The sequence below is a fragment of the Galeopterus variegatus genome, unplaced genomic scaffold (genome assembly GCF_000696425.1).
Source record: "Galeopterus variegatus unplaced genomic scaffold, G_variegatus-3.0.2 Scaffold1169, whole genome shotgun sequence".
NCBI lineage: Eukaryota > Metazoa > Chordata > Mammalia > Dermoptera > Cynocephalidae > Galeopterus > Galeopterus variegatus.
This window is the reverse complement of record NW_007727280.1, coordinates 20,515-36,306: the sequence shown is the minus strand read 5'-3', so window position 1 is coordinate 36,306 and position 15,792 is coordinate 20,515. Positions and strand designations below refer to the sequence as shown.

At 39.7% G+C, this 15,792-nt stretch overlaps 1 protein-coding gene and 1 long non-coding RNA gene across 5 annotated transcripts in view; one reads left to right on the top strand and one right to left on the bottom strand.

Moving 5' to 3' along the window:
• The window catches only part of LOC103592532, a 4,183-nt gene extending 3,253 nt beyond the window's left edge, over positions 1 to 930 (top strand). The window contains exon 3 of the long non-coding RNA XR_550669.1: positions 674 to 930. This is a non-coding gene — a long non-coding RNA (uncharacterized LOC103592532). The remainder of the gene's footprint in view (positions 1 to 673) is intronic.
• An 8,567-nt stretch (positions 931 to 9,497) lies between these two features.
• The window catches only part of SRSF7 (serine/arginine-rich splicing factor 7), a 7,230-nt gene continuing 935 nt past the window's right edge, over positions 9,498 to 15,792 (bottom strand). The window contains exons 2-8 of one of the 4 annotated variants that reach the window (XM_008575290.1): positions 14,978 to 15,158; positions 14,529 to 14,705; positions 13,578 to 13,652; positions 13,383 to 13,493; positions 12,216 to 12,269; positions 11,651 to 11,686; positions 9,498 to 10,826 (exon numbers count right to left, since the gene is read on the bottom strand). In XM_008575290.1, the coding sequence (XP_008573512.1) occupies positions 10,772 to 10,826; positions 11,651 to 11,686; positions 12,216 to 12,269; positions 13,383 to 13,493; positions 13,578 to 13,652; positions 14,529 to 14,705; positions 14,978 to 15,158 (689 nt within the window). In that variant the 3' untranslated portion in view covers positions 9,498 to 10,771. The remainder of the gene's footprint in view (positions 10,827 to 11,650; positions 11,687 to 12,215; positions 12,270 to 13,382; positions 13,494 to 13,577; positions 13,653 to 14,528; positions 14,706 to 14,977; positions 15,159 to 15,792) is intronic. The other 3 variants (XM_008575291.1, XM_008575292.1, XM_008575293.1) reach the window with 3 other exon arrangements.

Here is a 15,792-nt window from a genome sequence, read left to right as displayed (position 1 = left end):
AACCAGTGGGCGGACCGGTCTCTATATGGGATCCGAACCCTCGGCAGGAGCGCCGCCACGCTCCCAAGTGCTGCACTCTACATTACCTGTCTTTTGAAGCTCAAATTTTGTACCTTGAAAGCCTTTATTCAGTTTCTCCTTACCAATACCTACTCATTTCCTCTATATGGGATCCGAACCCTCGGCAGGAGCGCCGCCACGCTCCCAAGTGCCGCACTCTACATTACCTGTCTTTTGAAGCTCAAATTTTGTACCTTGAAAGCCTTTATTCAGTTTCTCCTTACCAATACCTACTCATTTCTTGCAACTGCACCTTTAAGCAGATCCTCTATATCTTTTCTTCCTATTTACTCCCTCATTACTTTCTTTTCCAGCTGTTACCTAGAACAGTGCTCCTCAAAGTGCCAGGCCATGATAAGAAGCTTGCACCTGGCACCAGAATGCAAATTCAACACACTGCTTCCTTCAACAAGAAAGTCTTGCTTTAACAAAGTGTGCTTAGTGATATAGTAGATTTTCATTCTGGCTCAAATTCTTTATCTCATTGCATACTATTAAGAAACAGTTCCCACATTGGCACTGGTCTAGAGACCAGTCCAAAAGCATACCCTTGACGGTGAATGATGCAAGCCAGGCTGCCAATGTGTAACTTGTGTTGTATTCTCCTTTACAGCCCCACTTCCCACCTGTGCTGCTGAGGCCTGGTGAGGAGTATGACCACACCACCTGGTTCAAGTTTTCTGTGGCTTAAGGAAGTAGGAAGATATGAAGTGGTTCCAGGCTGGGCTGGGAGCTCCCTCAGCAGCCTGTCTTCTGTCCAGAGATGAAGTGAAGATGTAGAGACTTTCAAAGTGATCCTATGAATTTAAATCATACAAATGGTAGCTGACATGATAGTTAAGTCTGAATACTGATTGCTTTTTCCAGTGACTGGCTCCAGGCTGTATTTAATGACCAGCTCTATTCTCTGTGCAGTTCAGAGGGCAAGTGAACCCAACCACTAGTGTCATCTTCCAAGCCCTGGCCCTAGCCCAGAAGTGGTGCCTGGGACTCCCGGGCTATAGTTGGCTCCAACTCTCCACCCTGCCTCTTTATTTTCTACTTTGGACCCTTCCTTTCTTTGATGCTGCTCGATCATTACTTTCCTGTTTCCTCTTCCTCAAACCACCTTACTGTTGTGCAGCACCCCAGAGTGTTCAAAGGTCCTGTTAGCTCACACAGGACACTTGCAGATGGACCCGTCTGCCTCTGTGAGGCAGATGACTGGCGAGTGAATTCCTCAAACCACCTTACTGTTGTGCAGCACCCCAGAGTGTTCAAAGGTCCTGTTAGCTCACGCAGGACACTTGCAGATGGACCCGTCTGCCTCTGTGAGGCAGATGACTGGCGAGTGAAGGAGCTGAGGCTCAAGAGGTGGAGTGACACACCATGAGCTAGTAGAACTTTTAGCCAGGACTTGAGTTCAGGTCATGCTAATTCAAGTCCCCTTTTCCTCTACCACAGTCTGCCAGAGCATTCCCAGGGTCACTGAGGGGCAGAGAGGGGTTTGGCCCCTGCTCTAACTGTTAGAGCCAGCTTTCTCCTCAGGTTCACTTTTATAAGATGCATTAGGTTGAGGTAAACTGCCTTAGAGGTGGTGACAAAGTGCAAGATCAAAATATCCAGAATCTGTCTTTGGGGTTGAGAAAGCCCAGCCCAGCCAAGGCGTGGGAAGAAAGGAAGGCATTGGAGACAGAAGCTGTGTTAGTGTGAGGAGAGTGCCTCGCTTTCTGCAGTACAGGGAGGATTACACATCGCACCGAGAGCAAGAAACCTATTTTATACTATTGTATACACAATCAGTTGAAATAAAACCAAAATCTGCATCTTCAGAAGACTCCAGTTCCTTCATCTTTAGATTTGTCAGGCATGGACCTGTGGGAAATGGACCGAGTATATGGTACATTCTGGATTCTCCTGTGCTCTCCAATAGGAGCCCCTGAATTTTCTCAGAAGAAAGCTACCAAACTGGCAGCCTGCTGAGCTTTCCATACTCCTCTTTCTTTGCAACCAACAATAAATCAAACATATTATTTTTTAATTCATTTCAGCATGGATTTTCTATGTACCTACTCTGTACACAGTCCTCTCCTAGGTCTTTTAAGGAATTCAAGAGGTAATACATAAGATGTAGTATGTTCTCAGAGATTTCACTGCCTGTCTGGGAGACTCAAGACTAATATACGAATGACAGTTAGATGTAGAATTGTACCATGACAGAGCTGGGAGCCCTGAGAACTAACTTTGGTACTCCCATGTTTACTTGTCTGTTTTCTCACCTGAGAAACAAAGGGATTAGATTTTGTTTGGAAGATGAGTATATGTCTGCAGGGCAGGAACTAAAGCTGTGCCACTAGCTTAGTTCTTTAGCCTTAGGCCCTCCCTGTAGTTACAGTGAAAGATCTGAAAGGGTGGACAACAAGTGCTCAAGCAGCAAGAGCACTGACTGAGCAACGAAAGCTGGGAGCCTGCAGCTGTAGTCGTTTCTCTTCCCTCCTGTATTTGAGCAGACATGGAGGCCTAACCAGATTACTGTTTAGAGCTCCAAACAACTTGTACTTCCATCACACATCCTTCTTTTAGGACTCTCTTGCTCTGTAACCATCTTGCCAGGATTCTCCTCCATTAACTGCTCATTCTCACTTCATTATGATTGCCAGAGTGTGTTTGAATGGATTATTTCATCTGACCCTTACAACCCTGCAACAAAGGTGAGGTCACTGGCTGGAAAAAAATAACACTGCAGAAAGTGGCAGACCTAAGGCTGGCCAGTTAGCTCAGTTGGTTAGAGCATGATGCTCATAACACCAACATCAAGGATTCAGATCCATGTACCGGCCAGCCACGAAAAAAAAATGTGGCCAATTTAGAACACGAGTCTATATTCTTTGATAAGAAGCCCAAAGTATGTTTCTACTGGCACCACTCTCAAAAAAAGAATCCCATTTCCCTTTCAAAGAGGGAAAAATCTAAGATTCATAACATACAGTGTTGGTAAATGGAGAATTTCTACTCAGTCACCATTGGTAGCAATGTAAATTAATACAACTTTTTTGGAGGGAAATTTGGCAGAATCTATCGATATTGGCAAACTTGCAAAATCATGACCTAACAATTCCAATTCTAAAAATCTGCTCTACAGAAATAACTAGCATAAATGTGTAAAAACAAACATTCAGTCAAGGGTGTTCATTACAACTTAACTGGTAATAATAAGAAACTGAGAACAACCTAATGCCATCAATTCAGGGATGGATAAATGATAATCCATACAATGGAACACTATGTGGTCATTAAAAAGGATGAAGTCAAGAGCTAGCCAGTTAGCTCAGTTGGGTAGAGCACAGCCTTACAACAAAAGGTCACAGGTTCGGCTCCTTGAACTGGCCACCTGCCAAAAGTAAACCAAAACCAGGATGAAGTCAAGTAATACACACAATATCCTGCTTTTGTAAAACAAAACACAAATTTATGTACTGGATATTTGTAAAGTCTGGAAGGGACAGCAAATTATTAACAGCAGTGATTTCTGGGAAATAGAATTTAGAGGGAAAGGGAGAACTTTCATTTTTTACTTTATTGGTATCGTTTGAACTGCTAAAGACAAACAACTTCTTTTTGCAATTAAAAAAAAATTGTTTTAAGTCACCAAAGTGAGGATGTAGGGGAAAAGACACATCTTTTTTTAAATAATTGCACAGTTAGAGAAAAGTTGTAAGAACAGTACAAAAAAACTCCCATACACCCCTCACTCAGAGATGACATTCAAATTTCACCACTTGGCAGGGCTGGCCAGTTAGCTCAGTTGGTTAGAGCACAGCTTTATAACACAAAGGTCATGGGTTTGGATCCCCTTACTAGCCAGGTGCCAAAAAAGACAAATTTCACCACCTGTCTCAATAATGTCTTTCTTAGCAAAAGGGTCCAATCCAGGATTGCAAATTATACCTAGTCTCTTCAGTCACCTTCAACAGGCACAATTCCTCAGTCTTCCCTTGATCTTTCCGACCTTAATATTTTTGATGACTGCAGGAAAAGTTATTTTGTGGAATGTCCCTCCACTGGGTTTTGTCTGATATTTTCTCATGGTCAGATTCATGTCCAAGGTGGTTAGCAGAAACGTCACAGAAGTGCTCTGCTCATCCCACTGCAGCCCATCAGGTAATGCACATTCTCAGCTGTCTTCTCATTGCTGAGGTTTTAACACTTCACTTGAGGAAGATGCTCTGTGCAGGTCTCTCCACTCTAAAGTTACCAATATATACATCAGACAAGAGGCCTCAGAGGTGAAATATTAAGCTGACTACAACCCGTCTACCAGTGTGATCAAATTAATTGTTCAGCGCAGGGTTATAATATTCTAGGTGCCAGAAATCATTTAGGAAACCCCAGAGAAGAAAAAGATTTTCTTATTCACAAGGAAATCTAACAACTACAAATTAGTTTTCAATTTAATGACCTCTAGGTTTGAGAATACTTTTATCAGCCAAATACTTTGTTTTCCTTTGTTCTAAGAGAAAATTGTTTTTATAAGGCTAGTGTACTATAGCCCAACTAAGGATATTCACGTGTAGGGCAGTTGAAAGAAGTTAGTGGTATTTTAATTGTGTTTACAAAAGAAAGTAAAAAGGCTAAGTCTGTCAAACCATAAGTCTGATAAAAACAAAAATTTGGAGAAACTGATTTTTGTGGCAGCAACCAACCCATTCTTTTTCATGAAACACACGCATACGAGAACTTCGCTTGAGAAAAAATCTACATGGTTTGAGACATCACTGAAGGTCTCAGCATGAAATAAGATGTAATATTAAAATAATTGCTCAAGCACTGCTATAAAGACTAAGATGTCATGTTGTGGAGGTTGAATTCTGACCATAGGTGATCAATGACAATCCAGTCTTCGAAGACTGAAGGAAGTTTAGTGTCTATAAATAATGGATAGTTTAAGAAAAGTAGAACATGAAAAATATAGGGCTACCATCAGAGGGCAGGAGGGAAGCACAGCATGTGTCCTGGTCAGTGGCCAGTTCCCATGATCCTCATTTTAAACAATTCCATCACCACTTTGCAAGGGGCTATTTGGACAGTTTTGACAGGAGTGTAATTCTTTCCCAATCAAGGCTTTGATTTTCTCCAAGCATCAACTTCTCCATTCAGTTACCCAAATCATAATTAAAGTCTCACATACTTTGGGTAGCACTTGCAGCTATAGCCAAGTAAGGTCACTAAATCCTCCTTCAAAAGGCAACTATAACGCTCAAAAGAATTGACAAAAACAATGTTGGTGCTCTAGAAACTGATCAGAGACACAACATTCCAACATGAGACGTGTTTATGTTTGAAAAGTTGCTGAACTTTGGATAGGAATGGTGGGAGTCCACAGCGTCCTTGCCTGGATTAGCCCCATTCTCACTCCTCCAGCTCAGTCACTGAGGACTGAGCAAGGTGACATGGTTGAAAGGAGGTTCATTCAATTTGGCCACACTGACTCACCTGGGCTCACTAGTTCTTGGTGGTAGGTGAATCTGCACATTTTCTGTAGAGAAAACTTTCTGCATAGAAATTTTCCACACCCTTTCTGAGTAACAGAACTGAGAGTTAACCCAGATGAAAGAAAAGCCTTGCACTGGAGTTGCAGAGTAGAGCTGGACCTTGTAGACAGCAGCCCAAGGATCTAAATCCTCTGCGGGTCTACTCAGACAGGAGTCAGTCTTATAGGCAGCTAAAAGGAAAATGTGGGCTTTTAATTGAAATGGTGATTATAAAGATCTCAAAGAGGTTCCAGCTTTACATGGTTGCTTTAGCAGATTAGAATTCTTTCATTCACTCCATTAACATTTTCCATTCATCAAATATTTGTGTTAATAAGTGCTAGACAATGAGGAAACGCAATGTCTGACACCTGCTGTCACAATTTCAATGTCTTGTGGTGGCATACATGCAGAGACGTAAATAATTACTGTATACTAGTGGAGTCCCCGTGGAATAAGTTCAAGAATGTTCAGGGCAACGGAACCTAAAACAGACTTTTGAACACATAAAAATTTTCCAGAGGAGGGGGAGATATGTATCTTATCACAATTACAACAATGTTGAGACTCCATTTTTCAACACAACATTGGTGAAAATCAAAATTTGATAGCCCACTATGTAGGCAATGAAACAGGGAAACATTGCCTCCAGGGCAAACTACCACCACCTAGCAAAAAATGCAGCTGGTAGAAGTGCAATGGCGTTTATGACTAATTGATCACAACCAGTTATAGATTTCTTTGTTCCTTCTCCACTCCCACTGCTTCACTTGACTAGCCTTACCTTCCTTACCAGAAAGGTAAGGAATAATACATCAATAATGCATCAATGTAAGTTCAATATTGTAAGAAACATACCACTCTGGTGGGGCCTGTTGATAATGGGGAAGGGAAGACTATACATGTGTGGAGATAGGGGGTCTATAAGTCTCTGTACCTTCCTCTCAATTTTGCTGTGAACCTGAAACTGCTACTTTTAAAAAAAGTCTTAAAAAAAAAATAGGAAAACTTTTTTAAAAAACCTCCAGGGGAAAAAAGTAGGTCCTTTCCAAGGCCTACAAGATACTTTGTGATCTACATCCTGCACCCCCCTCCCTTCTTACGCTCTCTTCCCATTCTCCTCCCTGTTCACTTCGTGTAGGCACTTTTGCCCTCAAATAACCCAAACTACTGTGCCCTGATTAGAATACTCTTCCCAGAAGTCAACGTGGGCTTACTCCCTCACTGCTCAGATGTCACCATCAGAGGTCTCCTTAGACCACCCTTTCCAAAACAGCTTTCTCTCTTACCCTGCTGTACTATTCTGCACATCACCTGCACCCATCTGATATTTGCCCAAATATCTCTCCAGAACTTAAGCTCCAGGAGGATACTGTTCACTTCCACATTCCAAGGCAACACAGTACCTGACACAATGAAGGGACACAAAACTTTACTGCATAAATTACGCAATATCCAGCCAATTAAATAGTATATAACATAAGAAAAAAATCAATGCCATTTTTGCTTACATGAAAAGATCTCCAAGGTACAAAATGAGAAAAACAAGGTGTGTACAATAGGCTGTATTTTGTGTTAAAGAAAATATATACGTATATTTGCTTAGGGATTCAATGTCCAGCAGGCAACTTAACTGGTAACAGTTGCCTCCTGGAGAGAACCAGGCAGCTGAGTCAGGGATAGAAAGCCTCACTTGTGTACACATTAACGATATTACCAAGTCAAAAATGAAATGGAAAATAGGCTGGGCCAGTGACCTGTGGAAAAGGAAAAAGCACTAAGTTTGAGAAGTGGCCCTGAGGGCACAACAGTTAATAAACTACTACATTCCACATGCTCCAGAACTACCATTCTATCCAACATCTTTTCCTCATTAAGTCTGGAAAGAAAATAGCCAAGTCGCTAACAATAGTATAATCTATAATGGGTAGGACTATGGGATGTTTTGGGGGTTTTTTTGGTGGCTGGCCAGTATAGGGATCCAGCTGTACTCTAACCAACTGAGCTAACCAGCCAGCCCTTATTTTGTTCTATTTCTGATTTTTCCATCACGTGGTTATTTTTGCCTTAAAGGAGCAGTAAGGTGCTTTACTGATATTCAAAAAAACTAGTTTAAAAACCACCACGTGGTTATTTTTGCCTTAAAGGAGCAGTAAGGTGCTTTACTGATATTCAAAAAAACTAGAGTTTAAAAACCACTTTTTTTTTTAAAGGTGACCGGTAAGGAGATCTTAACCCTGGACTTGGTGTTATCAGCACCACGCCCTCCCAAGTGAGCTAACCAGCCATTCGTATATAAGGATCCGAACCCGTGGCATTGGTGTTATCAGCACCATATTCTCCCAAGTGAGCCACAGGCCAGCCCTAAAAACCACACTTCTTTACGAGGTGAAATGAACCTAAGTTACCAATCTCTCTGAGCCCATTTCCTCTTCTGTGGTAACAGTACGATTTTGTTGTGGGGATTAAATGGTAATGTCCTTTGATAGTGTTACTAAAAAAGTAAACTTATAGGTGTGAGAATCTCAATGGTTGGTGGGTTTATAATCTGACTTGGTCTGCGGCAGACATGGTCAAAGCAATTACTTTCCTCAGACTTTGAAACTGCCTACTGGTACATTTAAAAGTTCTGGATACAAACTTTAATACTATCATACTGTAAACCTAGTTATATGCCCAATTTCTGTGGCTTTTCTCCAGTTCTCACCACCCTCCACACACTCCAAGCCATGCCTAGTACCCGTAGTATCCCATGCCTAGTAACAAGCCATTTCTTGTTACCCCTTTCTCTGCTTTGTCTTACTGGCTATGTATATATTATCTATCTTCTAGGTTATCCATTTGCCATTTTCCTTCACTTTGCCAACAACTCTTTGCCAACTTGAGTTTCACAGCTCCCGGTTCCTATTAGCTTACTGTATCTTGAAAAATCATGTTCTTTTAAACTTCAAGATAGGCTACACAAAAATGAGAATCACAATCCTACCCAGTATTCATTTAAATTTCAGACTGATGAAATTTCAACTCCTTCAGCATTGTCTTGAGCAAAGGACACAGCAACATAGGGCCGTACTTTCAGTTGATAGTCAAAGCTCAATTAATTACCACTGTGAAGTCAAGGGTGTGCATTACTTTCTCCTCTATACCTAAGTGAGGGGACCAAAAATAAGGTTCTATCTAAAGCACTCAAAACAGTGCTGACACATATCCCATCAGCTACCAGTAAACGCTAGGCCAAAAATTTTCAAGGAATGGGTCTGGACCAGCACTTTTCAAGTTAGTCACAATTTAGCAGTCTCAACCGCTTAGAATAAAGGAAATAAGCACACTGCAAAGTATCATTTTCACATGTATACTACTAGAGGGGTGGTGAGTTACTTAAGTATGAAAGGTGTTGTAGACAGCCAGTATTCCCTTTCCCCATTGAGTGTAGAATTTTCTCTGCTTGGTTAAAACTATTTTTGCCCCATCCCACCCTCCATACCCTATTTATCCTTTCATATTAATTTCTAGAATGCCACTAGTTACCCATCCTAAAGCTATAGGATTAAGGACTCCTACTTTTGGCTCAGAGCTCCCACTTCCAAAAATTGAATATCAGGTTTGTTCGTTCAATCTCTGCAGATTTATTGTTGAGTAAACTTATCTTTATATAATACAGAACAATTAAAGCTAACCAAGTGAAACAGATAAATAAGCCTGCTGATTATACACACAGCTTTATACCAACCACATAATCTAGCCAGTTATCAAAATGCCAAAAATAAGGAATTCAAATAATTTCCAACATACTAGTGATCGCTCAGACCAACAAATAAATTTGAGGCAGACGAGTATTCCCAAATTGCAATGCTATCCAATGACTGTTGAAAAACTAAGAAAATAAACAAGGGTAGATACCTGCGCCACCAGCACCAACTTTTTTCTTTTTCTTTTTTTTTGCACCAAGGCTAGAGAATACCTGGTAAAAGCTTGACCAGAAAACTCAAAACTGTTACTGCCCTACCATACTTAAGATATTTAAAGTCTGAATAAAAAACCTACCGGCTATAACATTCTAAGTGCTATCAGATACTACCAAAAAAATGTAGCTACATAAGTTGTTGCTAAATATAGATGATATACAAAACTGCTTTAGTCTTGTTAACATTTCTGATTGACATCTTTTATTACTTTGCACCAGCCTGGCAAAATAAAAGAATGTTGATGATCGGAAACTGCAAAACCTAGCTTCAAAATTAATAGGTCTTAGCTCAGTATAGGGCAATCCATTGGAAGGAGAGAAGATCCAAGAGGAGAGGGATCTAGGTTGGAAAATTTTGCAAAGCTGGTTTACATGAAGATGTTCTGTCCCAAATTCAGACAATATGTCAAACATGCATTTTTTTTCTATATAAAATTGGACAACTAATGTTGAAAGCAAAGACACAAAAGAACATTGAGTAGAACCTCCCAAAATGGGAGTTCTAAATTGACCCTATCCCACTTCAATTAGTTATTATATTTCAATTAGTTACTGCACTCAGCCTCCAAAAATCAATTTCTTCCTACTTCTTATACCACACTTACTTTAATAAGCTTTGCTTAGTTCCTGTGTTGCACACTTATAGGGCAATAAAGTGGTCCCTCTAGCCTGCAGATTGACATCTTTAATTTGATAATATCTAATAACACCAACTTTTAATTTAGAGATTTATCATGACGCATTCATGCTACTATGGAGGACTCAAGAACATGTTATCCAAAGCCAGAAGGGTAAAATGGAATCCTCAAAGTCCCTTAAGATCCTGTCCAAGTGTTATGTGTAGAACAATTAATGATGTTCAAGACTTAACTAATACCATTAAACTTTGACTGTAAACAGTCTGCATAAATATGGTTAGTAACAATTACCAAGTTTGACTCCTGAAGTTTACCAAATTGAGAAATGTTAACATTGAACACAAATCAGAAATCTAGTTAGAAACATTTTATTTAAATGTGCCAAATAAAAACCCACATTTTCAGACCATAGGATGTTAATACATTCAACAAAAATTTATATTATCTTACTGCTGTGAATTTACAGAGTAATAATCCAGACTCATTTTGATTAGATGGTTGAGAAATATCCTTCCTAGGTTACACTTTACAGACATCACAAATCCCTTATAATAATGTAAACAAAATAACTTTCCCCTAAAGGGTGAACTTGAGGAACTTCAGTCCATTCTTTCAGGACTTGCACTTCTGCGTGGACTTCCTGATGGGGAACGACTAAAAAGAAGAACATTAGGTTTGGAACCAATTAGTGTTTATTGAAATTTACTCTTCTCACGTACATGTCTGGGAAATAATAAATTCAAAGATGGCCAGAGGTTCTAAGACCTAAAATTACATAAGAGGTTTATATATTTATTTGTTGTCCCTGTTTACAATTAGGCTACTTAATATCCTCTTTGTCAAAATTACAAGATTAATTAAATAGGACAACCATCTCAAGTTATTTTGGAGGGGTTTTGGTCATTACATAGCACTAGGCAAATAAAGATTTAGTCACAAAATAGCGACTATTTGCAAAATCTATCTTTTTTCATGTGGGCACTTCCTTTACACCTACTGTCCATATATACAGAAGTATAGCATGTTTCTTTTTCTTTTTTTTTTTTTTTTAAAGATGACCGGTAAGGGGATCTCAACCCTTGGCTTGGTGTTGTCAGCACCACGCTCAGCCAGTGAGCAAACCGGCCATCCCATATATGGGATCCGAACCCGTGGCCTTGGTGTTATCAACACCACACTCTACCGAGTGAGCCACAGGCCGGCCCGGTATAGCATGTTTCTAACATGAAATTTAAATATAATTAAGAATTCATAGGACTAAACACATCTTATCTATAACATTTTATGACTATTTCCAACAAAAATATAAACTGATGTTGAAGCAAGAAAAGCAATATTTCAAACATTTAGTATGTAGTACTTTAAACTATATAGCACCAATTCTCCAAAGAGCTCAAAGACTGCAAAGTAGGCAGCAAGCAAACAAATTCTGCAGAGCCCACAGGCAAGATCTGGCAACAAAACATTATTTAGCTTACCTTCTTTTTGGAGATGGAGATCTGGACTTTGATCGGCTGTCAAAACATGAGAAATTCTATTAAGAAAAAGTACTAACCAATCCCTTCCTTATAGTCACAATACCATGAAACAAACCCCCAAATCACCCTAATTTTAAAATGCCAGGCTACAGGTTAAACTGAAAAAGCCTACCAGCTGTTGCTAACAAAAGCCAATCTTTCAACAACTGTCTTTGATAAGTGAACTACTATATTGTATTTTATCATGATTAATCTTGTGCATTCTGCTTTAAGTACATTTAATCTCAGGATGCTTCTACACATACCTGTCAGTTCTAACAAGGGTCTCTTAATATTACCCCCAAAGACACAAATTTCTTCCTCACTATAGCTTCACATTCCCTTGTTCAGGTAGTTAGCCATGAAGTAATAGGCCATGAAGTTCTAGTTTGGTTTATTAAGGTACTGTATTCCCAATTAACATCTAAGCTTAGTTAACTTAAAATTTCAGCAATTCGAAACACTTTGAACTCTTTGGATATTGGTGCCATATAACTAGAAGTGCATTAATCACATTTTTACCTACCTGCTTCTTGGTCGTGAAAGAGATCTGGATCTTGATCTTGACCTCGACCGGGATCTTAATATAGAAAAGTGAAAATACAATTATATGTTAATCCATAGGAATTCTCTTAAACACCTACTGAGCACTTTATTAGGTAGGTTAGGAACAGAGGAGCTAAAAGTGAGCAAGATTCAATTCTTGCCTTTTATCAGTCTAAGGTAGGACAAACAACACTTTCAAACTAATATCAAATATAAGAAACCGCCATTTCAATTACTTGTCTCTATCATACTCAATTGGTCAGTTCCTATACATAACAGCAATATTCTCAAAACCACTGTCTAATAACCAAGAGAAATAGATGGTTTTCACTAGAAGACTAGTATGATTTGACCTTGAAAACAAAGCCACCACTGGTAAGGCTTTATTCTTGGATCAGCAGTGTATCATGGTTCAAGGCCATCAATTTGTCAGACAAACCAAATCAAGCTTTGACAGACACATCTCTCTTAAAGATCTTGGATCCTGCAATCATATTTAAGCCATGGACCATCCAGAAAGATGGTCCATAGCTTTCTCAAAGGTACCACAGGATTCAGAATTCCTGTATTTAAAGGAACTTAAAGGATCCCTAGTTCAATATGTCACTTAAATTTAAGTGTTAAAACTAAGTGTCTTGTTAAACAAAATCCACATTGATCTATATGGTACACTACCACCCTAGACAACTTTCCAGGGTCTCAAATTCACCACATCATTCCAAAAATGTTAAAACATTTCACCTTGATTCTAAATCTCTTCTTGGGTCCAATGGGCCTTGTCGGGAAATCAGGCAACTATCATCTTTCAGAACTAGTATCATTTGCCTATACAATATAGCTATAATCTAATACCAAAAAAGTTTACACCAACATGCCCGCCCAGGGTGTTCACTGGAATGATTTGTTGCTTTGGACCCTTCTCTACCATCATGGCCTCTCTAACAAGCCTTAAAATCTTTATAGTTGAGCTTTTCTTCATCTGTAAAAACAGGGTAATATCCACATTACAAGTCCTATATAAACTCAACTTGTATATCTCAAATATCCTTTGAAACAATCCATGTGGATTATGTCCTTAAGACACTCCACTCCTATTATGAAGTCGTGACAATCCAAATACAAGTAAATAAAAAAACATGTTACATACTGGAAATACCTCGATCCTTTTATAGAACCAGACCTAGATCTTCTGAGTGAAGCTGATCTTGATCTACGAAGAGACACAGATCTTGATCGTCGAGGAGATGCTGATCTTGACCTAAGAAATCAAAAAAGTTTAAGTCCACCTGCAAATAAAGTTCTTTACTTCTTGTTAAGACTTGAATTAAACAAGATCTCTCACCTCCGGCCCCTGCTCCTGCTGCGTGAGCGAGAGTATCGCCTTCCCCTGGACCGCGAATGTGATCTAGACCGTGACCTAGTTTTCAAGTTAGAAAAAAACAAAATGTTAGATGATAACTCGTTTTTAGAGTTTGTGTGCCTCTGCTGAAATCAAATCTCAAAACTATTTAAATTTAGTGTCTCATTTGGAAAAAACTCTGGGCCTATTAGTTGTTGAATACATACATATATATTTTTACTACCTAAAAAAAGAGTTGTTAAAAGCTGCATTACATCTTAGAATTACATAATATAAAACACTGTAATGTGTATTTAAAATAAACCTTGCAAGTTTGCAGGTCGACCCTCTTTGGCCCATGGTCTAGTAGATCTAGACGATCTAGAAGTATCTATAGCCGATCGCTGCATCTAGATGTTCTCTTCAATCTAACGACGATCAAACTGACAGCCAAATGAGCCAGGTGAGGCTTGATTGACGCAAGAAGATTTTTCTAGTTGGGAATGTGGTCAATCTGGTGTTCCTCTTTCTAAACCGGAGGGGGCCCCAATTGTAAGCCAAATTTACTGTTACGGCGATCACCGTCTCAAATTTTCTGCCCTTTAAAGAATAAGGTGAAGCTAGGTGTAGATGACTCGAGGGGATCTGGCCTCTTATGCTGATCACCTCAAGGTCTAGGAGGATCTTAATTGTCGGATTTGCAAGGCGCCTCAGCAAGATATCATAAGGCTCGTGACATTCTGAATCAAGGCGACTGACTCAAACGAAGAAACCTGAAAGGTTTTGACCAGGTTGATTATTAATATATTAACATTTTTTAATTAAACAAAAATTGTAAAATACACCTGTACAATTAACATTCAAGTTTATAGAAAAACACTAGTTTCTGCCTTGCTAATAAAAGAATTACTTGATTAACTAGAATACCAACCATTCCTTTATTAAAATAAATACCTGCTTCTTCTTCGCCGGCTATAGCGATGACAATCATAAGCATAATGTCCCTTTTCGCCACACTCATAGCATCTATCATTGGGATCAAAGGGACGTCGGGCAGGTGGCCTATCAAAACGAGATCTCCGAGGCATGCCTGTTGATAGTTCAACCCTCACTCTGGAACCACAAATCACCCTATAAAAAGAAAAGTCACAAAATCCTAAAGTTAGGAAAACTTAGTTTAGGATAACTCTTTCCAACCACTCTTTCCCCTCACAAGCTTTGGCTATCTTTAATAAACCCTCCCTACTCCACCTTTGCTACCCTCTTTAATCTTTAAATAACACTCTGATCACCTATTTAAAGGCCTCCCCCGGACTACAGAATCCAAGCTTAGCACCTAGTTATGTAGCCTACAGAAATATTCAGATGAAGAAGGTAAGTTTCACAATCGATATCTTACTTACTTCCCATCGAGTCCTCGTACTGCATCTTCTGCATCTCTAGGATCTTCAAATTCCACAAAGGCAAATCCTGGAGGATTTCTGGCAATCCATACAGTTCTTAAAGGACCATAATAACTGAAAGCCCTTTCTAACTCTCCTTTGCCAGCACCAGTTCCCAGGTTACCAACATACACCTTGGTTTCTGTTTAAAAACGCAAATAGAAGAACGCACGTTATGCAAAATTTGACCCAAGTTTGAATGAATTTTTTGCCTTAAAACCAGAAAAACATACACCTTGGTTTCTGTTTAAAAACGCAAATAGAAGAACGCACGTTATGCAAAATTTGGCCCAAGTTTGAATGAATTCTTTGCCTTAAAACCAGATTTGCCTTAAAACCAGAAAACCTGGGCCGGCCCGTGGCTCACTCGGTAGAGTGCGGTGCTAATAACACCAAGGCCCCGGGTTCGGATCCCACATAAGGATGGCCGGTTCGCTCACTGGTTGAGCGTGGTGCTGACAACACCAAGTCAAGGGTTAAGATCCCCTTACCGGTCATCTTTAAAAAAAAAAAAAAACAAACAAAAACCAGAAAACCTATCTTTAAGACTGCAAAGCAGGTTGAATGTTCTCTATCAAGGATCGTATTAAGTCTTAAAACCAGAGAAGTTTGTAAGTTTCTGAAAAGCTAAATTTAAGACAAAGTTCTCAACATGCTAATAAGGGGGAAACCTCCAAAACACAAGCCAAGACGCGCGGTAGGACACTCCGAGGCGTGGGGCGGGTCCCGGCCCGGCCCCGCCCCCGAATCCCCGGCGCGCTGCGAGCGCGCGGGCC